General features: G+C 40.5%; 1 protein-coding gene across 1 annotated transcript in view; it reads right to left on the bottom strand.

Annotated features, from left to right (window-relative positions):
• Window positions 1–27470, bottom strand: part of LOC111954978 (collagen alpha-1(XXII) chain-like) — a 57256-nt gene that overhangs the window by 9236 nt on the left and 20550 nt on the right. Inside the window, 34 exon segments of the mRNA XM_023974967.3 lie at window positions 787–891; window positions 3143–3196; window positions 3342–3395; window positions 3480–3533; window positions 4340–4393; window positions 4740–4793; window positions 5271–5303; window positions 5581–5622; window positions 5997–6050; window positions 6165–6230; window positions 6461–6505; window positions 8506–8559; window positions 8866–8919; window positions 9053–9106; window positions 9240–9293; window positions 9874–9927; window positions 12709–12762; window positions 12927–12980; window positions 13291–13320; window positions 13438–13473; window positions 14308–14361; window positions 14488–14541; window positions 16025–16069; window positions 16190–16243; window positions 17340–17393; window positions 17490–17543; window positions 17760–17813; window positions 19871–19909; window positions 21896–21958; window positions 22082–22126; window positions 22849–22968; window positions 23246–23326; window positions 23807–24082; window positions 24577–24700. Coding sequence (XP_023830735.1) covers window positions 787–891; window positions 3143–3196; window positions 3342–3395; window positions 3480–3533; window positions 4340–4393; window positions 4740–4793; window positions 5271–5303; window positions 5581–5622; window positions 5997–6050; window positions 6165–6230; window positions 6461–6505; window positions 8506–8559; window positions 8866–8919; window positions 9053–9106; window positions 9240–9293; window positions 9874–9927; window positions 12709–12762; window positions 12927–12980; window positions 13291–13320; window positions 13438–13473; window positions 14308–14361; window positions 14488–14541; window positions 16025–16069; window positions 16190–16243; window positions 17340–17393; window positions 17490–17543; window positions 17760–17813; window positions 19871–19909; window positions 21896–21958; window positions 22082–22126; window positions 22849–22968; window positions 23246–23326; window positions 23807–24082; window positions 24577–24700 — 2176 coding nt within the window.

The raw sequence follows: 27470 nt of genomic DNA, 5'->3' as shown, positions 1-27470 counted from the left end.
ATTATGAGCCCACTGGCTGGTCAAATCAAACACTAAGCATTTAAAGTCTTATAGCAGGACATGTGGTCCTCCACCTCCTTGGACTACGGTAACAGAAACCACTTTAACATAGTGGAAAATAGTCAACTAGTGTAATGTACTGCTGTATGCATGACGGTTATGTGCCCCTATATCCCCTGTACAATACTTTTGAGGCTAGGGTTATGTGTTATGGGCCAGCAGCTGACAGTAGTAAAATGGAACTGTTATAAACCACACACACCCAGCACCTGTACACCGTACTGCTGGGTTCCTTCATTAGTTTCATGTGATAAAAGCACAAACTGGCTATGTGCTGTTTGTTTGCTTTCTCAGCACTATCACCATATGCCTGTGGTGTAGAAAATGAGTAAACAGGTTCCAGGTCAAATCACTGGCATAACTGTATAATGTGGGTTGTACGGTACTAACATAACCAGTCATATTTTAATATGGTTGTATTTAAATGCATGTTGATTTATATACATGTGCAGCCAATACCCGTACAGGATGTGAAGGGCTTTCCATTTGAAACTCCAGAGCCTGAGGTTTTAATTGCCTGATTGGATAAGTGCCAACTCTGGTTCATATTTCTTAGAGTCAAGTTAGATGTGTGTTAACTCTGCAGTCAGGAGATTTCCCTCACTGTGCCACCAGACCAGGCTAAACTCTTGATCTTGGTTATAGTGGTGACTCGGACAGGAGAAACTGCTAGCCGTAACAACGAGGTTTGAACATCTTATGAAGAGTGATGTTTCTGCGCCTTACGTTCTGTCCGTCTTTGCCCTTCCCTGGTAGGCCAGGGAGTCCTTGTATGCCTGCATCTCCAGGAGGGCCTGGGGGGCCAGCACGACCCTCCTTCCCCAACTCTCCCTGGAAACCATAGCACAGTCATTCATACAGCACAAGTTACAATAGAAGGTCCCTAGAACACATGAGTTACGAGTTCCAATATTATGTCCCTAGAACCCGAGTTAAAATATGATGTCCCTAGAACACACGAGTTACGGGTTACAATATGTTGTTCCTAGAACACGATGGAGTTAACCAATTATGAATGTCCCTAGAATATAGGAGTTACGAGTTAAAATTATGATGTCCCTAGAATATAGGAGTTACGAGTTAAAATATGATGTCCTAGAATATAGGAGTTACGAGTTAAAATATGATGTCCCTAGAACACATGAGATACAATATGATATTCCTAGAACACAATGAGATACAATATGATATTCCTAGAAACACATGAGTTACAATATGATATTCCTAGAACACATGAGTTACAATATGTTGTTCCTAGAACACATGAGATACAATATGATATTCCTAGAACACATGAGTTACAATATGTTGTTCTTAGAACACATTAGTTACAATATGATGTCCCTAGAATATAGGAGTTATGAGTTCATATGATGTCCCTAGAGAACACATGAGATAAATATGATGTCCCTAGAACACATGAGAATCAATATGATGTCCTAGAACACATGAGATACATATGATATCCCTAGAACACATGAGATACAATATGATATTCCTAGAACACATGAGATACAATATGATTCCTAGAACCATGAAGATAAATATGATGTCCCTAGAACACATGAGATACAATATGATATCTAGAACTAGATACAAATATGAATTCCTAGAACACATGAGATACAATATGATATTCCTAGAATACATGAGATACAATATGATATTCCTAGAACACATGAGATACAATATGATATTCCTAGAATACATGAGATACAATATGATATTCCTAGAACAATGAGATACAATATGATATTCCTAGAACACATGAGATACAATATGATATTCCTAGAACACATGAGATACAATATGATATTCCTAGAATACATGAGATACAATATGATATCCTAGAACACATGAGATACAATATGATATTCCTAGAATACATGAGATACAATATGATATTCCTAGAAAACATGAGATACAATATGATATTCCTAGAACACATGAGAATACAATATGATATGTCCTAGAAATACATGAGATACAAATATGATATTCCTAGAACACATGATACAATATGATATTCCTAGAATACATGAGATACAATATGATATTCCTAGAATACATGAGATACAATATGATATTCCTAGAACACATGAAGATTACATATGATATTCCTAGAAAACACTGAGTTACAATATGAATATTCCCTAGAAATACATGAGATACAATATGATATTCCTAGAACACATGAGATACAATATGATATTCCTAGAACACATGAGATACAATATATATCCTAGAACACATGAGATACAATATGATATTCCTAGAATACATGAGATACAATATGATATTCCTAGAACACATGAGATACAATATGATATTCCTAGAACACCTGAGTTACAATATGATATTCCTAGAATACATGAGATACAATATGATATTCCTAGAACACATGAGATACAATATGATATTCCTAGAACACATGAGATACAATATGATATTCCTAGAACACATGAGATACAATATGATATTCTAGAATACATGAGATACAATATGATATTCCTAGAAACACATGAGATACAATATGATATTCCTAGAATACAATGAGATACAATATGATATTCCTAGAACACATGAGATACAATATGATATTCCTAGACACATGAGATACAATATGATATTCCTAGAATACATGAGATACAATTGATATTTCCTAGACACATGAGATACATATGATATTCCTAGAATACAATGAGATTACAATATGATATTCCCTAGAACACCTGAGTTACAATATGATATTCCTAGAATACATGAGATAAATATGATATTCCTAGAACACATTAGAATACAGTATGATATTCCTAGAACACATGAGTTACAATATGATATTTCCTAGAACACATGAGTTACAATATGATATCCTAAACACTAATAATATTGATATCCTAGAACACATGAGTTTACAATATGATATCCTAGAACACATGAGTTACAATATGATATTCCTAGAACACATGAGATACAATATGATATTCCTAGAACACATGAGATACAATTTGATGTCCCTATTACAAACACATTTGAGATCACATGTGCCTTTGATGCATATAGCAGTGATAAGATTACTGACCCTCTCTCCTCTCTGTCCAGCTATTCCAGGAGGTCCAAGGGTTCCAGGGATGCCCTATGTCATAGACAGAGAGAGAAGTTCAGGGKACACGTTAGGTTAAAGGTTCGTTTAAAGCATTAGGGATGTCCTCGAACACCAACATACAAATTCCATARGTTTAAAATGTTTTTGGGTTGTCATTTCCACAAAATGAACCTACCACATTGCCAGGCAGTCCACGGGTGCCCTGCGTACCCTGCAATCCTGGAGGACCCTGGAAGAGAAACAAGGCTTCATTCACAACTGTCTATATGTAAAAGTATTARCAAATATACAGCCTTAAGGACCCAAAACTTACAGGGTCTCCTTGTCTCCCAGTCTCTCCTTTAGGGCCGATGTCTCCTTTAGGGCCCTGAATTGAAGGGGATAACAAACAAACTTGCCAGTCATTTAAGGATATGAAGGATGCTGAAATCATTCACTATTGTATGTCAAATTATGTCGAAGTTTGATTTTCCATTTTCCAATAGATGACACCTTATGTAGTGTCCTATAAAATATACGGTGCAGAGAACGCCGACGGAATCACGGAATCCAGACATTAAAACAGATTTCAACAATATATTTTTTATTATTGAGCTTAGCAGGGAATGAACTAAATGTATTGAAAAGTATTTAATTTGTCCAGGTTTATCATAAGACATGAATAGAATGCATCAGTGATACGTAGTTCCTGCAACTTTGTGAAGACCCAACGGCATGAGAATGCCCCTCTCTACCACTTTGTCTAGCCGTTACCGAGGAGGCTAAGGAAAACCGTCTTCTCAGCTAAATGTTAACTACAAAGTATCCTATGCTTACCTGGCAGACAGATATCATGATTATTTCATCAATTCAGGTTATTTATTTTGCAAAGTCTACCATCACTTGTGCAAAACCACCGCTAAACAAGAGCCTCTTGCTAGGTACCCACTTGAAATAAAGGGTAACTAGGCTACAATGTTTCCCAGACCTAACAAATTGTCTCCTGGTGTGGTTTAAGCATTGTATTGGACTTAGAACATACATTGTTGTTGTTTTTCTAACAAAACAGAATTAGGCCAAAATTAAATGGATTTTATAGTGCCCAACTTATGTTATTGTTACTACATGGGTTGTGAATAGGTGAGTGTCCAATTATAAATAACATTTGATTGACTGATTGATTAAACTCCTTACCTGTGGTCCAGCCAGTCCTTTAAAACCTGGTTCACCAGGCAGTCCTCGTTGACCCTTCAGACAACAAACAGGTTAGTAACATCCCCAGAATTATGTTCAACATCAAACAAATTATACCGTATTTTGCTCTTTTGCAATGCCAGATGATTCCTTTAAAAGCCAAACACACAGTGCTCACCCTAGTGGTGGAGTGCTGTCACTATTTTAGTACACATTGAGAGAGCACTGGAAGTGCAGCATGGTTGATGTCCATTTGACTCTACCAAATAAAGGGGGCACTTTAATCGATTCACATCTCTACTGACATCTAGTGGAGAGTTTGGAGCATGGCTGATTTTCCCAAAATGCAGCCTAATGTTACTCCCTTGGTAAAAGGCTCATTTTATTCTGAATAACTCACCATCTCTCCTGGATTCCCCTGCTCTCCCMTTTCTCCTCTTGCTCCAGGATTTCCCTATYGAGAAAGAAAAAGGATGAACGCATGTCCATGTTGGGAAATCTAGCTGWATAGTAATACGTGTTGTGTACAGTTTCTAGGACTGGCCACACTCTGTTATTTTGCATCAACTAAACACTACATAAAAAATGCCTATACATGCATTAGGCATGAAGAACATTTCTCAAACAGAGCAGTTTCTACCAGCCAGGTCACACCAGATCGACTTCAGTATTCAACMTTTTTCCAGGTCCCCAGGATGTCAGGAAATGCCTTCAATACAGTCCACTGGGGMCTACGTGAGAGCCTATTACATCTAGTAGGCTAGCGGCCTGAAWTCGCGCGCTCCAGCCCCTAAGGATCGCGGGTTCAATCCCAGTGCTAGACACTGGTTTAAATGTTTTATTTTCTGGTTTAACCGCCCCTGGACAAAAGTTGAATACTGAATAAGTTGAAGTAAGACAGTGAGATCTTGTTGGTTTCTACAGTACTTACAGGCTCACCAGGCTCAGGGATAACATTGGCCACCTGAGAGAAAAACACAACAGATCAGAGACAAGTTATCCAACAAGCATACTCAGATTACAATGCACTTTTCCAATAAGTTTTTTGTTTGCTTAGTTGTACATGGATCATTTAAAAAAAAAAAAAATCATATATGCATGACACAAATATTATTCGGATAACAGATAAGTCAATTTTCACAGTTCAAATTTACTCCAATACGTTGTGTCCTTCAATGAGGTTTATTACAGTGTCTTAATGTGGTCTTTTGCTCCATTCAACATCCCTTGACTTTACTCACATTTCCTGGTATTCCTGGAGTTCCCTTGGGTCCTGTGTCACCCTGAGGCAACACGCACACACACACAGTGTGGGAATGTTAATTAGCTCATTACAACACACTAGTCCCCTGGTGGTAGTTAGTGACACAAAGTGGAGAGGAAGTCTCTGTGACTAATACACCCTCTGGTACAAGCAGGAATTATCTTTCATGCAGCTAACATAGCTTTTATGCTAATAAGCATGCTTATCCAATCCCTCTTCAAACAAAACGCAGTGTAACAAGAATCTTGTTCATTGTTACTGACTGTCAATAACACATTCTAGTAACAGTAAAGGTAAGAGATCGTACGGCATTTAAAGGATGTTGTGACACACAGTAGCTAGCTGTTTACATGAGAGTCTTTGCAGATCTATCGTCTCATATCTCTGTCTTACCTTGTCACCTTTGTCACCCTTTGGCCCGAGAGAGCCATCTTGTCCCCTGTCACCCTAAAAAAGAAAACACAAGACATAAACAAGACCGTAGTACACAAGGAGATTTAGATGCGAGCTGCCGTTGGGCTGAAGCAGGAATTGGCTTTAATGATGGTTATGAGATCAAACTCACCTGTCCTCCTTCTCTCTCTTTGGTCCAACGACCCCTGATTGTCCCGTTAAACCAACTGGTCCCTGTACACACACACACACACACACACACACACACACACACACACACACACACACACACACACACACACACACACACACACACACACACACACACACACACACACACACACACACACACACACACACACACACACACACACACACACAGAGAAAGATTAGGAGCATGTGGGATGGGGCACTTTGAGTTGAGTATAATGATTTAAGGTGATAGCCATGTATTATTGACTTACACTCTCTCCTCCAGGTCCTCTTGGTCCCGGTGGTCCTTCTTCACCCTATAGGAGTGACACATTCAGTCATCATGAGATCCTACGATTCCTCAGACCATGCTTGACATTTCTGTAGCACTGTCTATTAACTACCTTGCAATCATAGCCGTTTGCATTCAAATGGGGAGCTGTAAGGAGCCATATGCAATAATAAAATGTTAAGTCTATAAATGCACAGCAGTGGCAGTCAGTGCCGTTTAAGATAAGGTTGGACGATTTTTTTTAATGAGCATGGCCTTATTTCCATTACAGCATATTGGATGACTGTCATTCATATTGCATTCACCCAGTTCAATGTAACAGTAATACGTTTAGGCTTCTACATGATACTCGAATTTTCCCTATACCCATCATGAGGTTGCTCCAGCCTAGCCTATGAATGAAAGTTTACGACGTACGTGAACACAAGTCGAGAAACAAAATTGAGGTGACACAGTGACACTTGCACACTCTTYKCTGCATCTAGCWGATAAATCTAMCTATCCAACAGTTGCAKACGAGAGTTTCTATTGGACAAATGCAAGTATGTTTATCCCCGTTTTGTTCCGTTTGCTTCCGTTTAAGAAACGTTTTTCAACAGAATCGGCAGAATGAATACACCCCTGATCAAGCGTAAACACACAGCCGGTTGTAGTCTTCGCATCCATGCGCTCTCCTCTCACCTCTTCCCTTTGCTTGTGGACTTCAATGCACAACACATCAGATGTATGTGACCAGATAAAAAAAACGTTCCAAGCCAAACCTATACACACAGCCTACATCGTTGTCATAGTCAGCATAGCTAATAGAACTAACGCGCAGGTAAACCCGCTACAATCATGCAGTAACGTTACAGTGTACAGTCAGTCAGTAAGCAGTTACACCGGTGGGCCTGGTGGCAATACACTTGCAAAACCAAACGCTTAGCTTGACTTGAGTTCCAGTGTTCTGTTGGATAGTCATAGCCAGCTAGCTAATATAGCATCCCTCTGTTTGAGCAGGGTGGTTTTTGGGGGGGCGGTTTTGAGCAGGGTGTTTCAGTAGGCTAAACTAGCTAGCTCCATTTGCTAGCTAAGTGAAACTGAGAGTTTAAAAAAAAGACACTCTCACTATAGTATATATATTTCTCTCTTGCTTTCCTTCATTTTGGAAGAAATTAATTCGTTCAAAACTGTTCAACTATTGTCTTTCTCTATCTTTGAGTCAACTACTCACCACATGTTTTGCACTGCCGTGCTAGCTAGCTGTAGTTTATGCTTTCAGTACTTGATTCATTCTCTGATCATTTGATTGGGTGGACAACATGTCAGTTCATGCTGCAAGAGCTCTGATAGGTTGGAAGACATCCTCTGGAAGTTGTCATAATTATTGTGTAAATCTATGGAAGGGTGTGAGAACCATGAGCCTCCGAGGTTTTGTATTGAAGTCAATGTACACAGAGGAGGAGGGAAGCTAGCTGTCCTCTGGTTACACCATGGTGCTACCCTACAGAGTGCTGTTGAGGCTACTGTAGACATTCATTGAAAAACAGTGTGTTTTAATCAATTATGTGGAGACGTGATTATATTTAGTATAGTTTTATCTTAAAAGGATAACTTTTTAATGTTTTACCATTTTTGTTTTTATGAAATTCACTGAGGAAGATGATCCTCCCCTTCCTCCTCTGAGGAGCCTCCACTGATGCACAGGTATATCTCAGAAGGTTTCTATCCAACTCCCTGAGTTGAAASATAATGCCATTAATTTAGTTTTGCTACTCCTTTTCCTATTTAACAATCCCTCCAGCTCAAGTGAAATGGATACTTTAAAAGTCACCTTTATAGACTCCATATACACTTTAGTCTGCTGCATCACTTTTATGACGAGCCATTGATATGGCRAGGGTGTCCAGACATAGGTTGCATCTAAAATGGCACCCTACTGTAATTCCTATGCAGTTCACTACTTTTGACCAGAGCTTTATGAAGTGCACTATTTAGGAAGAAGGTTGCCATTTTGGACACAGACAAAGAGTAGTATCACTGTACCTTAGGACCAGGTTTACCAGGGAAGCCATCCAATCCAGACTCTCCTCTAGGCCCCTARGGAGATMAATGAAAATCACAGCTTTATACATTTATGGTATTSTATCAGATATTATCCCAACTAACACATTACGTTGTCAKAACGTTGCAAATAGGTTGTGAAAGAAGGTTGGTCATGGCATTACCATGTGACAACAATCTGAGAACATAAGCGTGTCAGTAGGGATAACACGCTGGCACACTGTCCTCCATGCCTTTGAAATGCTACATGTTATTAGATGTTTCCTTACTGTTAGTAAGGAATAAAAACCTGAAACATTCAGTTGGTTAGGAAACATGAATCACTATTACTACTACACTGACCTTGTCTCCGTCATTTCCTGGAACTCCYTCCAGCCCATCGTTTCCAGGTAYACCCTTTCAACAATAAATATTATATAGGGATACGTCTGGGACATGAGTACTTTGACAACTCWATGGTACATCAGTGAATCATATAACATGTCAAACATGTAACATGTAAATGTGAAACAAAATAGAGTAAACTTACAGCTTTGCCAGGCTCTCCTGGTTTCCCTGAAAATCCAATCTCACCAGGTAGACCCTGAGCAAAGAATATACATATKTTTMAGCTTTCTATTATTTCATMTCCTCTATGAGCTTTTGGAATGACAGCTGACAGTACATCTGCACTGTACAGCCTTCAATGTAAAGGATTGTTGGTGCACAGAACTCACAGGAGGTCCAGTTTGTCCAGGGTTTCCTTGCCCTCCAGGAGGCCCCTGGGGACCCTATAAAGAGAGACGGCATCATCAATAAAGACTGTCATCAACCTCAGTCCAACAGGCAAGACATTCTAGGTTGGCCTGATATTCAGTCATAGCTCCAAGCTGTGGAAATATCAAGAGTTATTCCTGGAAGGCTAGTCACACGGTCAGGAAAAAGTCCAGGCCCTAAGGCGCTAATTATTGCTTTTAAGAGCGATATGGAATCTAAATGAATTGATGTCATATGGTGAGTTCCCGAAGTGGCAGAGCATATTTTCCCTCCAGTGGAAGTGTTTACTGAAGCTAGTGTTGAGAGAGCAGTAATGTCAGGTATGTGGTCCCTGGTGAGTAGTTAACATCAAGAAGAAAATGTTTTTCAATGAGCCAGAGCCTGATATAACAGCTGTGCTGATAACTGACACATACTCCATTCATAATATCAAAAAGAGATCTTATGAAGCAGCGAGTCATACCATTACACATAGCCTTCATGTTCCAACAGATTGTTTTGTCATGGAATATATCTGTAAATGATCTGATACTGTAGGACACAATAAAGAGTACCTGCAATATATAGCACATAGACATAAAATAGTATTCTTACAGGAGGTCCGGGTAGCCCATCAACACCAGGTAATCCACTTTCACCTTTCTTGCCCTGAAAAAGATAGACAAAAAATCAACCATCATACATCAACACATGTCACAATGGGAGAAAATAAACCTGTGCAGGAAAACATGTTTATTCACTTAGTACAATCAACCCTTTAAAACCTTTGTTGCTCTAGCAACTCCTGTATTCAACTCTCTCTCATTCTCTGAACTGTGATATACTGCCCTCTGCAGGACTGTTTAAGCTACAGCGTCATGGTTAACCTGAGACGGCCTTAGTGCTGTGACTGACATATGTAAAGGATGGGGGGTGGACAATTCTTTGAAGCTTGTCAGGGAAACAGTTGACTGATGATGGCTGTGGTGTGTTTGAGGAACCAGGAGAACCGTGTCGGCCATGACAGCCCCATTATCACAGCAGACATCCCCTCAGTGACTTCACATCCTCAATACACCTACACACACACACACACACACACTCAGACCATCCCACATCACACCGCAGCAGAGTTCACAGCAGCAGTAACAACAACACTGAGGTACAGTTAAGTGCTACAAGCCACAGCAGAACAGCCAAAAAGGTAACCGGAGAAAATAGATCAAGCTGTAACTAACTGTAGTGTTGAACAGAACAGAGAGGACTAGGCCATGGGGTCCGCTCTGAATACCCCACAGTTAACAGGCTAGACTAAGAGCTCCAGTAGAGATAGCAGATACAAGGAGGAAACAGCAGGTAGGTAGCCTASCAGTTAAGAGCGTTGGGCCAGTAAATGAAAGGRCGCTGGTACCACTCCCCGAGCCGACTAGTGAAAAATCGGACGATGTGCCCTTGAGCAAGGCACTTAACCCTAATTGCTCCTGTAAGTCGCTCTGGATAAGAGTGTCTGCTAAATGACAAAACATGTCAATACTACAGAGATAGGGTGATGCCTTCTCCATACTGTGCCAAATACAGTGACATCTCCACATCCATAAGAGACATATCATTTTCTAAATGTATTGCAATGACAAAGGTACTCCTCAACACAATACAGTGACAGATAGAGKCCCTTTTGTCATAGTTAGAAAACATCTCATTCCATCAACTGTGTGCTATCTAAACTCCAGCTGATGTTACATCCTACTGCTCGCTCCAGGAGGTCTGGCTCAGTCAGATTACCCAGCAAACCAAAATTAATTCTATGAACATTCCCAAAACGTTCTAATAACACAAAAACGGTCCATTCCCAGAACCCATTTTGTTATTACATTACCTGGAAACCTAATATGAACCTTGGGCGGGTTCTACTAAGTTATATGGAATTGTTTTAAGAAGGTCATACCAAGGATCATTTAGCTATTGGATTTTGAATTTTAAGACCCCTTGAAGTATCCCCCCAGAATTCATWTTTACATTTATTTAACCGTTTATTTTTGGCTCAGTGTCCATATATACTTCCATAATGTTTTTAAACTGGTACCGGGGACCTTCAGACAAGTCTTGTGAGGCCTGTGAGCATCCTAGTGCGAAAAAACAACAACAGAGGGGTCATATTAGTGTGTACCCCAAACTGTTCGGTCGCTACGGACAGAAGTTGGCAGATCGGCTGTACCGACTTCAGACGAGACCCAAGACYCTTGTGGGGGTCGTAGAGCAAAACGGAGAGTCTCATCTTTCCACAGAGGGGTCATACTATTTTTGTAGGCCATTCAGACACTACAGACAATTTTGAGAGAAGACCAATTTTCGGGATGTCTCATGGTCTGACAAACACCGCTCTATCTCTGTCACCTATCACTGCAGATGCAGATGTCCAACATAGACGGATGCATTGGATTGKGACGCATACCATGCAAAAAAAACTGATATCTCTAGCTTAAACTGACAGATTTGAACATTTTCTGGAGGATTTTCTTTTTWAAATCAAAAACATTAWWWTWATGTTTTTGGGACGTTATTGTGATGTCATGCCAATAAAACAAATTGAATTGTTAGATAAAACCCTAAATACAACTTAATGGAAATGTTAGCTAATATCCTGGGAATCTTCCCGGCTTGCTGGGTAGTCACTACTGTSAGAGCAAGGCTTCCTGTCTCTGTTACAGCCTTCTGTAGTGTTTTGTGGTGTTCCTGGGGTAGGACTGTTGACAGGTCTGAAGCGGTGGATCTACTACTCYTTGTAAGTCGCTCTGAATAAGTCTGCTGAAAGACTAGAATGTACATACAGTGTACAGTATAGGGGAATGTGAGTGTTGAAAGGTTTGACATATTGAAGGTACAGGAGTATATACGTGGTTCCACCACAACAGGAGGCAAGAGAGTAGCCAGCCGTTAAGKTGCTCATGAACCCATTAAATGCATCCAGAGATATGTGCAAAAAAGACCACATCGACAATGGCAATACAGACAATGACGGTGTAATGTTATCATAGCCATTTTCTTGCCTAGAATAGAATATCCGTGTATTTATTGTTAGGATATAAAAGGTTCATAAACCTTTTACACCATCCCTGTTTCTGTGAGACAGTTGACTTCTMCCCCTGTAGAAAAACAAAGGGACGATTCCAACAGCAGTCCAACAGCTGTGTACTGCTGTAATCCAGATTACTGTGTACTGTCAACATGCAGTCACTATGACTACAGTGCTTTGATACCGAGAGAAACATATTTTACTTTTGAGTACCATGTTGAGAAAGTTAGCTTTATGGTTTTGAGAATATGGGAGGAAACCTGTTTGTGCCACGCCTAAACGTCTTATGACGAAAGTACCAGTGAGGTCAGATGTAGGCCTARAGTATAACTGTAATCAAAGGCATGTAAATCCTATAACAAACGTTAAACTCTTACCCTTTGGCCAAACTCTCCAGGTTCGCCAGGTAAACCAAGTTGACCAGGTGCACCCTGGGGGAAAAAAGCACTTGTCATTTTTCTACCTCAGCTTTGACTCGTAAAGCTATAGAGCAAGTGGGCCTTTTTGCATTCGTCTGTTATCTATACAGATAACGTAATTGGGATAAAGATCAAGGTGGGGTCTACAGAGGAAGTAATAAATTGTGGTTCCTTACAGGGGGTCCTGGGGGGCCGTCAGGCCCTGGAGGGCCACGAGGTCCTGGAGGTCCCTGGAACACAGAACAGACAGAAAGACGTAACAGAGTCAGAGTCCATGAGAGACAGACATCACTTAATAACAATATACTGTACGTCACAGGAGCATTATACTGTCCATGTTACTGCAGCCATTACTGTGTAGTAACTCAACCTCTGTGCAATCTAGTGTACTTTCCTGCATGACCTTACATGACACACTGTTATTCTATGGCAACAGATGGAGACTTAGTAATGCAGTTGATAGTGTTAAAGATACAGACCCATGCACAAAATACTGAACAGAAAAATATGAAGAGAAAATGACTATATCCATGTACTCACATCCACTCCTTTCAAGCCCTCGCTTTGAACCTGTGTGGTTTAAAAAACATTTTCAGTATGTGTTTTTACAATCACTCTACGTTGTATCAGGTTGGCATTGGCATCCATGCTAGTGGAGTATACAGTACACGACGTTCAAATACTTACCATATCCCCAGGCATTCCAGCAGGGCCCATCTCTCCCTGCAAGACAGTGAAACCAGACAGGAATTAAAAAAACGTTTTGAAAAGTTGTCTCTTTAAATCATTTGTGTGGTTTATGGGGTAATATTTCAGATGGCAAATATACATTAATTTCAATGACAAGAGCAATAGTAGTTTCTGGTATGTAGTGTTATGCGAAGTTTAACTTTTCATACAYTGCTTGAGGTGTGTGTGTGTAATTATAGACAGACAATATTAATGTGTTATCATATCAGACAGATTAATGGGCCACCTTTGATGGTAAAAGAGGGGGATGATGGGAAAAGAGGTTGGAAAACAGAGGTTCGTCTGGAAAACACAGACTAACTTAGGAGTTCAGTCTGGCGAAAGATTTTGAGATACCTCTTTTGTTTTTTTAAACATTATGTGAATGTTTTACCAGCTAATGCAACTGATCGGGAAATTATGTGAATGTTTTACCAGCTAATGCATGATCGTGATATTATGTGAATGTTTTACCAGCTAATGCACTGATCGGATTTATGTGAATGTTTTACCAGCTAATGCACTGATCGTGATATTATGTGAATGTTTTACCAAGCTAATGCACTGATCGGGATATTATGTGAATGTTTTACCAGCTAATGCACTGATCGGGATATTATGTGAATGTTTTACCAGCTAATGCACTGATTGTGAGTCTCTCTGGATAAGACCTTCAGCCTATCAATCCTAAAATGATGCATAGCATATCAACTCTTGTTTCATGTGTTTTCTTGAGTGTTCTTTGAGGAAAGTTTTGTCCCGATTCACATACTGTATTGTTCATGATCATGTGTTGTATTACAGTGTTTGATAGAGAGAAGACCATACCTTTTCCCCTTTCACTCCAGCGGCTCCAGGTGCGCCAGTCAGACCTCCCAAACCCTAGACAGTAAATCAAAACAAAACACCATTCTGAAATGAGCAGTTATTACCAGTGAAAGAAATATTCAGGTCTTTCTCTTCTTTAAACGTCGGTATGCACCTGCAAAACAGAAAATGACAACTCACATCTTTTCCAGGAACACCAGGTTTTCCAGGGAATCCGTCAATACCTTTGTCACCCTGTGAGGAAGAAGGAACCGTGTTCAATGTTGAATAGAAATGGCCTTCTTGGTACATAAGAGATGAGATTCTAAAGTAACCTGCTATGACTAACAATAACCTTSCCACATCTTCCCAGCTGTACTGCATTCTATCTAAGACCTTGTTGTTTCAACACTTTTTCCAGCAGGTAGCTAGTGCTGAAAACATCACACACATGTCTCGCATGTCTGTCAGGCTTTGTGACTGTTCTATCTGCCAACAACAAGGATACCCCTGACCCCTATCTGACCCRGAGATGACTCTCCTAACCACCACTTCCTGTTCTGAACCACCACTTCCTCTGTCACCTCCAGAGAAGTAAATGCTTCTCCAGACTGTTCTGTTCTCAAACCTTCTCCATGGCTTTCTGTCAGGGTCGGTGGAGGTTGGTGGAGAAGACCCATGTGGTATGTACAGTACTGTACAGGGTTAATGATTCTTCACTTTATGTGTTGACAGCCTGGACTATGAAGGACATGCAAAGATGTTCTGTTTCGCAACCTCAGAGACGTACGTCAACGACCAATGGATGTGGTATACATGGGTTATGAGTGTGTTATGAAGTCTTTATGTAGGTGTTACCGTTTTCGCCTCGGCTGTCAGTTCATTTCACCCAACCCACCATGTAAATAATCTTCTACTCTTGCTGTGAGCGTACATCTTAAACCCTTCTCCTTGAACCCCGGTCGATCTCTATGACACTTACCAGCACATCTAAGTCCTATCATTTCACATCATCACCCAACGCAGAGGACAATCTGTATCTCAAAAGCCTGATAACAACCATAGTCCTCAACGACCCACTTGACATACTGTGTGAAGCCCAATAGGCCAGGAATCATATAGGCTACACAATCTTGGGTGCTACTTCAGTATAATCATTATAATCATATCGCATTACAATCACTCTGACTGATTGACTAGTGTGTTCTGTCCTAGTCAATGGCCATCAGCAGCAGTGAAAGTCTATATTTCAGGAAGTCCTTAAAGTTTAGAGGAAACTGAGGCATTGACACACAGTACTGTAGGTAGCTAGCCCCTAGCTAGTATTATTAGGATCRGCCCCCTTGGGCCCAGGACAGGAAATGTGGAGAGTGCATCAAGGAAGCCAGTCCACATCTGTCTGAACCATTACTCCCCTCTGGGATTGAGGTCTATATTCCTTCTCATAAACTACGGACTTAACCCTTAAATAGGACAAATCTGTCAATTGTTTAAAATTCTATTACCTTTATTTCAATTTGTATCCCCGCAGGGAATTGGTATACCCACACCTGCACAAGTGTGTCAGCTAAGTGTGTCAGTCGCTGCTATTTTTAGAGTTAACCAAACCTGGTGGAGCTTTCTATTCTCAACTCTGTACATGCAGTTATATTTGATTTCTTTAACCAGTCATGCTTGTGATGACCTATGATACTTGACGATCATTTGAATCAAATATAGGACATGTAACAATACTTACCCTTAATCCTGCTGATCCTTTATCTCCTTTCAAACCTTTTTCACCCTAACATAGTACAACACAGACATACAGTAACATCCAAAGATACTTTTAGAAAACATAGGTTTGTCTGAAACTATTTACTTGGCTTATGTATGACATATTTTCATTGTTGCTTCTACTCACACCGACACCTTTGGGTCCAGATGAACCAGGAAGTCCTGAGTCTCCTTGAATTCCCTGTAGGAACAAAATGACCAGACATTATATTGATGGATAACAGATGCTGAGTAAAGACCAGTAACCTACAGATATGGTACTACTGATGCAATGTTATTTCCCAATAATTTCAAGTTGAGCAGTAATATTACATATTAGGTCATATGAGGGGTAAGAGATTAAAAGGGGTAGAGGGGAAAAAGCCCATTTTGCTGTGTCTAACTTGACAAGTTAACTTGGGAGGTACAGTATATGGATTCTGTAGAGGCAAACAAGCAACCAGAACAGCAACAACACCTGTTAGCATTGTGACCCTCTAGGGGGACCCTGACCCCTGACCTTTGTTCTGACTGTGCCAAGTGTGGGAGTGTCAGAGTGCAATGGAAAGCCACCGATGGCCTACGCTAGGCTCCCTGAYGAGCAATGGTCTTAGCTACAGTAGGTATTAGGTAGTGATTAAACTCACCACAATACGAAAGTATCCGTATTAACATGGAATTCACAGTTACAAGGACATGCTATGTTCAGGCTTTTGACTCATTTCCCTGGTGTATAGTCTAAAAAAACATGAACTTACACAATTGAAACTTTCCATAGTTCTGTCAACAGGGAGACTTTCTCTTTAGCTGGGAGTCTGGGACTGAATGGTCACACAGCACATTGGCAAAACCTAACCGCTCTCTCCCTTTTTCCCTTCTCTCTCTTTCCTCTCTCTCTTCCCCACTTTCCTTCTTGCTCTCTCTCCCCCTCTTACCCCTCCCTCCCTCTCCAGCTGTCTCACACAAGAGAAGTCAGCAGAAGACAGCCAGCCAAGTCACAGGAAATCAATAGCAAGCAGAGAGGTAATTGTCCATCAAATGTCTAAACGCCCACCAAGACACAGAACACAAAGAACAAGGCTGTCTTTGATATCAGAGTAGAAAAAACGAATATAAACTCTGCTGCCTACATTCTTTAAGCTTTCACTTAACCTGCCATAAATCCTCCAACACAGTGTCAACCACAAGAAAAGGGTTTGCAAAGAGCATATTGCATGTAGTTATGAAAGTACATTGGCTATTGTATACTCTCCAAGGCCAACATGGAATCAACAAGGAGAAATAGAATGTTCACCCACCTTTGGTCCCAGAGGTCCAAGTAATCCCTGATCGCCTGCCAGCCCTGATTCACCCTGTTACAATAAAGCAGAAAGATCCAGAAGTTAATCAGAAAGGTTTACATTATAATTACAGTAAGAGAATATTAGTGTAAGATGGTTGTCTCATACTCTTTCTCCATTAGATCCATCTTTCCCAGCAAAACCTGCCGCTCCACTGGTTCCCTGGAAGTGGTTTTAAWGCACAATCATCTACAAAGTATATCATTCCTGTCTATTGTACATGTCCTAATGTAGAATCTACTTGCAAGCAGCGGCAACAGATGCAGTACGTCAAGCCTCACCATTTAATGAATCACCTCTGTGACAGACATGTCCTGAGAAGTACAGAACAGTGGAAAAGCATCATTATAAAAGCAAAACTCTTAAGGATCAACTCACCTTCTCCCCTTTGGATCCTTCATCGCCGGACGTCCCCCGTCTCCCGGGATCACCCTGTAGAGAGAGGAGAGGAGGTTAGGGTGGCTGGACACCGCTGATGCCTAGGCGTAATGGCGTAACAGATGCAGACAGCGGCGACGTGTTGTGAGACAATATGGTGGGGTTCACTTCCTGAACAGGGATTAGTAGATTACTGTTAGAACATGTAGTACACAACAAAAAAACATAAAAACTGCTTTTGGGACAAAACAGAATACACACACTGTACATAACCAAGCAAGGACGAACAGTTAGTACACAACTTTTGAACAATGGTGTTGGGGGCCAAACTATAACAGCGGTCCGGTCCGCTTCTCGAAGACCCACAGTGTTCTAAACGCAGAGGTCAGTTCATACACACAGCCAAACTCAACCCTAACTCAACCTTACTCACACACAGCCTACCCAACCTCAAACTCAAGGAACAATGGCTTAGAACGTTTTTGTAGCCTTTTAACATTGTAGTTTTGGTTTGTGCTCTGATGTCATTCTTTGTGCCAAGGAATCCCTCCAAAGCATTTAGAGTCTTAGAAGAGAAAAGTGGGAGTGTTTAATTGCATAGTGCCACTAAGCCTTCGACCACCAGAAAGACTTCACTGTGACTTCACTTCATAAATCACTTTCTTTAGAAGTCAAAATGTTCCCCTTTCATTACTCTCAGAGCTCGTATCACTTTGACGCACGTCTCGTCTTCATCAAAAGAGAGCAGCATTGCAACAGAAATCATCATACAACCAATGGCAGCCTATAATGAAAGAACATTATACACAAAATACGTTTGTACGATCGTCTAGTCTAGACTGTTGAGGATGTATTTACTACAGTAGCAAGCAGAGCATGATGAATTCACTTTTACCACTTACAAGTCAATGTGCCAGCATGTCCATTCTGACCACACCTGTGGGTGTACTAATTAACGTCAAGTTTTGCATTCTGTTTGTAAAGTTGACACAAACAGAATTGTAAAAACCCTATAGTAGAAACATGGATTTTCCAGAAGTAGAATGAAATAGAYTAGTCATTCTATTTCTAAGGGTTTTGCAGACAGCGACAGATAAATAGATAGTATAGAAGCAGAAATGCACTTCAAACAGTAAACTCCTCAGACATTAGGTGCGTGTTCCACTTCTTCTCCAACTAGCTCTGGAAATTCCACCACCACATCATGTCAGCAATTAAATAAATTGCCAGGATTCAGGCATGCATCTTTTTTTAGCTAAGGGTGGCTGCTTGTGTTGTGAGTCAACATGGCTGGAGTGAGTCCATGGCATTGAGACTGTTGATGTTGAGTCCTAACACAGTGGATATCAAGGCAGGAAGTTACACTGCCTACATATCGCGTGCATTTTGAAATGACAGCACACTCACTACAGGTGCAGCTGTCAGCACTAGACCTGGGTTCAGATAGTATTTAACGCTTTTCAAATACTTTGAGTGCTTGATTGAGCCTCTCTGATTCAGAGAGGATGGGTAAAATGCGGAAGACACATTTTGGTTGAATGCCTTCAGTTGTACAACTGATTAGGTACCCCTTTCCCTTCCCTGGCTGGAGTGCCAGATTGGTGTGGTTTTGGAACTATCTACCAGGCAAACTCATTCCAGCAAACAAAACTATTAAAAAAGTAAAATCCTATTTGAACCCAGATTTAGTGTAGTCTGAACTGGGCAAAGCCAGTATGTGTGTGTGTTTAACAGAACCAAATGGTGTGTTTCTAACGGAGCAGGTGTGCGTCTGCATGGGAAAGGGAAAGGGAAAGGGGGATACCTAGTCAGTTGTACAATTGAATGCATTCAACTGAAATGTTTCTGTGTTTGTCCTGTGCTTGTAATTCTCACTATGACATGTACGGCCATTTTCCTAATCCCCAAAAATGGTGTGGTATGGAAGAAAATCATATTGTTTTTCTACAGTGCTACTGTACTTTAGGAGATGTAATTCTGTCTTTGTGTGATAGATCCAATGAGACAGACATCTTTGGTTGAAGAGGGTTAGGATATGATGATGCCCATGCACTGTTACTGTTATTATTATTATGACGAGAGGAGTTTCACTGTCAAAACCATGACCTTACCTTCTCACCTGTGTCTCCCTTGACAGATATTACTTTGCCCTGCAAATAATCAATCAACATGGATCAATTATTATCGAGGCTGGAGAAAGAAAAGACAGCAGAAAAGACAAAGGAGGTGCATGCCACTTAAGATAACGGAAACTTGGAAGTCTAATATCTACGTAGAGTAACACATCATCTAGCAGGAACTTTAAACATGATTGATTTGTATCATATACTTCACACACTACGACAAAACACTCTAAACAAGCTATGTTCTAATATGACTGTTTAGTATGCTTACTATCAACTGTTTATCTTTCAAATGTCAGGCCCGTACAGATCTGCTATTTTAATTTGATATCCTGTTGTCGCTCAGCTTTTTCCAGCACAGCAGGAAATGCAAATTGTAGTGTATTCAAAGTGTAAAGGGTTCTAAAGCAGTAGCGGTGCTTGGGTAAAATGACTGGGGAACCAAAAGAAGCCATATTACAGTACAACCTATGTGTTGTGATAATTGCATTGTTGTTCTATAACCTGTTAGTTCATATGCCTTGCGACCGTGATATGTAGGCCTAAGACAGAGACAATAAGAAGACAGTGGCAGAATAAATTCAACCACAATTTAGTTTTTTTCACAAAACCGGATAGCAACCTCTGTCCTGTGAAGTCCACAAAGCGCATTGCACGTAACACACAGTTACATGATCTACAGCAACGTCAAGCAAGTTAATGTTTCCAACATTCTCGGCCCACTAAACAACTATTAATTTAGAACAACAGAGAGTTACTGCAAGTCGCAAAGAAAACAGGAGCTGCCTCCACTATTCCAGCACCATTTCAACTTCAACATATCAACATCATCAAATCACCTCTGCTTAGTATAATACAGTGACAACTAAAAGATACTAAAAACTATTTAGTCTAATCAACGTAAGCTAAATATCATGTGGCTGTCCATGGTTCTGATTTCTGTGTGCGCGGGTGTGTGAGTGTACGAGTGTTCGTGCAAGTAGACAAAACACGTTGACTCACCCTACTTGTAGAGAAAAGCCAATGCCATCCTCCTCTCTTTCATTTTGACGAAATGGTCTATCACTGTCATACAGTACACACTTTTATTTTTTGTTGTCCTAGGCTACCTGGCTAAAATGCTTGCTCGCTGACCTAACTTTCATTCATGGGCAACTTTAGCTAGTTAATATTAGTCTTCTACATCTAGCTACATATTGAACTTCCATCCTCTCAGGCCAGGGGCACAATGTATTAATTAATGGTTGGATCAGAATTGCCATTATAATCATTGGCCAGTACGGAGAATTAAGTAAAACCACAAGTCTAAATCCCTATCTTCATCCATGGCTAATTTAGGAAAGGGGCTACCTAGCGACCGGAGGACAACAACACAACGAGATGCAACAATTCAAGTTGTTTCTGACGTACAGTATGCTCTCAATGCCAAATCCATGCCGCCTTCCCTTGACACATTTTTGTGGTGCGCCAGGACCATTCACAGTTGAGCTCGCTCAGTTTAGCTCAATGCTGATTGGCACAATTTGTATAGTTTTTTGTCAAGGGAGGCCAAATACTTGCTGGCTTCCCTTTCATTCAATGCTACGGGCAGCAACAATGTCATACTCGTTTGGACCAGACAGCGTCAGATAGGTCGCATACACGCTCACTCTGATCATTTCTCCTGTGAGATACGTTCAGCCTCTTACGATTTGAAGGAAACTTATGGAACACAGAGAGACGAAATATATATTTTTGMGGGGMGGGGGGGGGGGGGGGGGGCTGGCTTCCCTTGGCATCCAGAAATACATGCCATTGTTCCAAAGTTTGTAATTTCCACTTTAAAATGTCAGACTTGAGTTGCACTAACGAATCAACGCCTACAAAAATGTCCATTAACTAAATCCCCATAATAATTCACATTTGCTGTTGCTGCAGGATCATTTTCCTACTGTGAGAAACAGGGTCAAATTAAGATAGCAGATAAGTAAATGGGACAGTATGTTTGACATTGTCACAGTAATGTTTTCATACAGTTTCTCCTTTGGCTCCCTTGAGGCCAGAAGGTCCAGCCGCTCCCAGAGCACCAGTATCACCCTGTAAGAGTAGACATGTGACATTATGACAGAGCACAAGAACGAGCCCAGAGAAATAGATCCAGAAAATAGGAATATTGTTGTATCACACATGAGATACGGCTTAGGAGGAGCGTTAGATGACCTTTTCACCCGTGGGCCCGGCAACGCCAGGAACACCGATCTCTCCCTGTGATGAAGGAACATTTATTGATCCATGATTACATCAGGTAGTCACATTGAAAATAAGATCTCTTTTGCAAGTGAGTAAAACATTAAAGGGATACTTCAGAATTTCGGCAGTGAGGCCCTATATCTACTTTCCTTGAGTCAGATGAACACAATTTTTATGTCTCTGTGTCCAGTACAAAGAAAGTTAGCTGTAGTTTTGTGAGCCATGCTAACTAGGGTTAGTGCAATGACTGCAAGTCTATGTAGACTTCCAATCCTTATGCTAGTTAGCAATAGGCACTAGCGCTGGTTAACAACTTCCTTCAAACTGCACGCAGAGACATAAAATGGTATCCACGAGTTCATCTGACTCTGGGGAAGTAGATACAGGGCCTCATTGCCAAAATCACTAACTATCCCTTAATAAACAATAAAGGGATAGTTGGAATAATAAACAGATCTTTGGAAACCGTAAAACACATGACCATTGATATAGAGGAGCTATGACCTATAATTAAGTGATAAGGCAGGAGGGGGTGTGGTATATGGCCAATATACCATGGCTTAGGGCTGTTGTTAGGCACAAGGTGAATTATTGCTATTGAAAAACTGGTTACCAATATAATTACAACAGTAAAAATACATGTTTTGTCATAACCGTGATATACGGTCTCATATACCACGGCTTTCAGCCAATCAGCATTCAGGTCTTTAACCCCCCCAGTTTATAATAGATCTTACCCTCTCTCCAGCGGGACATGAGCAGTTGACCGCCTGGGGTCCTCTCTGCTGCTCCCCCCTTGCAGGGGTGGGGGTGGGAATCTCTATGGGAGGGGCCTCTGTCACCACCTTCTTGGGGCACTGGAATTAAAAAACAGTATTACCGTCTGAAGGTGAGCCAGGTAACTGTACATGACAGAGGAAAGGAGAAAAGGGAAAGATGTCTCTCAGGAAGCAGTGAGGTATGATATGCATTCTGTCCAGCAGAGTGGCCCAGGCCCACCACAGTGACAGATGATTGGTTGACTCACTGGAGTGGCCTACCACTGTAAGGTGAGTATGAAAACCATGGCTGACATGCTCCTGGAGTGGACTACCACAATGACAGGTGCCCTGTCTGTCTGACTGTCTGACTCACCGGCCCGGTGGGCAGATCACAGCAGGTCTCCAGCTCAGCGTGTTTGGAGTCACAGTAGATGATCATTCTCTGAAGGTCAAACTGCAGGGACAGAAAGTCACAAAGTTAGCTAAACATACACTACAGTACAGTAAATGAACACAGAATCACAAGATGCACACTACAGATGTAGGATCTTAATTTGAGCCAGTTTTCTACAGTAGGAAAATAGTCCTGCAGCAACAATTATTATGTGGATTATAATTTATGGCCATTTTTTGTAGGGGTTGATACATTTTTCCTTAGGGCAAATCAAGTCTGACATTTCAAAGTGGAAATTACAAACTTTAGGACCCTTTTAAAATCTTGAACACACTACAAGTGTACATTTCCTGCTGTGCAAGAATTCTCAGCAACACGAGTGATGAAATTAAAATCCCACATCTGTAGTCTAGAAATAGAACATATAGAGTATTTCCTTAATCCACCATGTTGTTCCACCACATACGGTAGCATACTTCCATTCCCCTGACCTTCCCACTGCTCTTAAGCACAACCCTTAGAAAAACACCCAGCACTCACATCAATGGGCACGCTGTCGTACAGCCTCTTCCCGATCACAGTCTTCCCGTGGATATCAATGTCCTCCCTGTCCCCGATGGGCAGGGTCTGGATGAGTTTACAGTCCAGGTACAGAGACACCGCCTTGGCCTCGACGCTCAGGGCGATCTTGTGCCAGTTCCTGTCGAACAGGTTGTCCACCTCTTCATTCTTGAACACAGCTCTCACTGCGTCTTTGGTCAGCCCCACTGCGTTGTATTCCACGGCCTTGTTCTCACCGTCCAGACGGATAGACACCTGGGTAGGATCGACGGAGGAAGGATCAAGTGAATAAAGTTGAATGTGTTAATAATGAAAGGTTTCTCAAATGCATGTGATAGGCAAATACAGGGARGCAACTTTCACTGGGGACGGGGGGGACATGTCCCCCCCACATTCTGAAATTGCATTTTTGCCCCCCCCAGTTTTATCATTGGAATGTGATACAAAACGAGYGACGGTGTGCTTTAGGACCATGCAGATGCCCCCAAGCGGTCTGGTAGGCTGTTTGGAGTGTTTATCTGACTGCATAAAAAATAATAATAATAAAATGTCCCCCCCAATTCAAAAACCAAAGTTGCGCCCCTGGGCAAATATAACATGTTCTCTGATATTCAATGGTACAAATTATCAGGAAAATAATAATCATGCCTCTGTCTGCATGCCAGCCCCAGCAACTGGTAATCAAATAGACTCTGCATGGAATATGTTGATGCACACACACACACACACACAGCACTATGATAACCCACCTGTGGAATTCCATACTTGTCAAAGATCTGCCAGAGGTACCAGTCCTCTCGTCTCGAGGTCTTCCTGAACTTGAAAGTCGTCACAAAAGCATATTCATCTGGCAGACCTTGAGGGAACACGTCTCTGGAAAACATCAACAGCACAGAGGGTTGCCAATCAATCACCTCATCCACGCTACATGAACGCATTATCACTGGATTGTACAGTAGGTCACTGTAGTATAGCTACTTTGTTGCCTACATGTCATTCTTACATCTGTTGGTGTATATATGTAGGCCTACATGCCATTCTTACTACACTATCTTGTTGGTGTATATATGTAGACCTACATGCCATTCTTACTACACTATATCTGTTTGGTGTATATATGTAGACCTACATGTCATTCTTACTACAGTATATCTGTTTGGTGTATATATGTAGGCCTACATGCCATTCTTACATCTGTTTGGTGTATATATGTAGACCTACATGTCATTCTTACTACAGTATATCTGTTTGGTGTATATATGTAGACCTACATGCCATTCTTACTACACTATATCTGTTTGGTGTATATATGTAGACCTACATGTCATTCTTACTACAGTATATCTGTTTGGTGTATATATGTAGGCCTACATGCCATTCTACATCTGTTTGGTGTATATATGTAGACCTACATGTCATTCTTACTACAGTAATCGTTTGGTGTATATATGGAGGCCTACATCCATTCTTACTACACTAAATCTGTTTGGTGTATATATGTAGACCTACATGCCATTCTTACTACACTATATCTGTTTGGTGTATATATGTAGACCTACATGTCATTCTTACTACACTATATCTGTTTGGTGTATATATGTAGGCCTACATGCCATCTACATCTGTTTGGTGTATATATGTAGACCTACATGTCATTCTTACTACAGTATATCTGTTTGGTTATATATGTAGACCTACATGTCATTCTTACTACACTATATCTGTTTGGTGTATATATGTAGACCTACATGTCATTCTACTACACTATATCTGTTTGGTGTATATATGTAGGCCTACATGTCATTCTTACTACAGTATATCTGTTTGGTGATATATGTAGACCTACATGTCATTCTTACTACACTATATCTGTTTGGTGTAATAGTAGACCTACATGTCATTCTTACTACACTATATCTGTTTGTGTGTATAATGTAGACCTACATGTCATTCTTACTACAGATATCTGTTTGTGTGTATATGTAGACCTACATGTCATTCTTACTACACTATATCTGTTTGGTGTATATATGTAGACCTACATGTCATTCTTACTACACTATATCTGTTTGGTGTATATATGTAGCCTACATGTCATTCTACTACACTATATCTGTTTGGTGTATATATGTAGGCCTACATGCCATCTTACTACACTATATCTGTTGGTGTATATATGTAGACCTACATGTCATTCTTACTACAGTATATCTGTTTGGTGTATATAGTAGACCTACATGTCATTCTTACTACACTATATCTGTTTGGTGTATATATGTAGGCCTACATGTCATTCTTACTACAGTATATCTGTTTGGTGTATATAGGTAGACCTACATGTCATTCTTACTACACTATATCTGTTTGGTGTATATATGTAGACCTACATGTCATTCTTACTACAGTATATCTGTTTGGTGTATATATGTAGGCCTACATGCCATTCTTACTACACTATATCTGTTTGGTGTATATATGTAGACCTACATGTCATTCTTACTACAGTATATCTGTTTGGTGTATATAGTAGACCTACATGTCATTCTTACTACACTATATCTGTTTGGTGTATATATGTAGGCCTACATGTCATTCTTACTACAGTATATCTGTTTGGTGTATATATGTAGACCTACATGTCATTCTTACTACACTATATTGTTTGGTGTATATATGTAGACCTACATGTCATTCTTACTACACTATATCTGTTTGGTGTATATATGTAGGCCTACATGTGTGGTGGTTAATTTCTGTATTATCAAATGAGTAGAGTCAAACTTATCACACAAGTCAGAGTTTAACTTAAACGGAATCTATTAGTGAGCGCTTTGCAATAGCGATGGCTGGTTCAGATGAATCGTTGAGAGCCCCGAAACAAAAGTACAAAGGTCTTTTATAGCCAAGATACCTACATGACGAACAACAGATATATAGAATGGGTCACAAGGTAAGATTTGTATGAAAGAAACCTAATTCACAGCAGACAGTATCTGCTGTAAAAACAGTCTTCTTTGTGTACAGACCAGGGTCTGGCCCTGGGGTCATTCTCCTGGTACCATTAGAACAGAAACATTCACTCATGCTCTGGAATGCTCTTTAGGTTTATCACCCAAAAGACATTGTAAATATCCTGTCAGTGTATCTCCCAGAGGCCCATCCTCAGTAGAACACACACACAATAGTTATAAGAATACTATATTCTGTTGCGTAAAACTACCATCTATGCAATAAAAGTATTATAACATAATCTTGCAATTTTCCACCATACATGTCATTCTTACTATATCTGTTTGGTGTAATATGTAGACCTACACGTAATTCTTACTACATATATCTGTTTGGTGTATATATGTAGGCCTACATGTCATTCTTACTACACTATATCTGTTTGGTGTATATATGTAGGCCTACAGTTCATTCTTTACTACACTATCTGTTTGGTGTATATATGTAGACCTACATGTCATTCTTACTACACTATATCTGTTTGGTGTATATATGTAGACCTACATGTCATTCTACTACACTATATCTGTTTGGTGTATATAGTAGACCTACATGTCATTCTTACTACACTATATCTGTTTGGTGTATATATGTAGACCTACATGTCATTCTTACTACACTATATCGTTTGGTG

This window comes from Salvelinus sp. IW2-2015, linkage group LG30 (assembly GCF_002910315.2).
Source record: "Salvelinus sp. IW2-2015 linkage group LG30, ASM291031v2, whole genome shotgun sequence".
Lineage (NCBI taxonomy): Eukaryota > Metazoa > Chordata > Actinopteri > Salmoniformes > Salmonidae > Salvelinus > Salvelinus sp. IW2-2015.
Note: the sequence above shows the minus strand (reverse complement) of the source record. Positions and strands in the feature narration are given on the sequence as shown.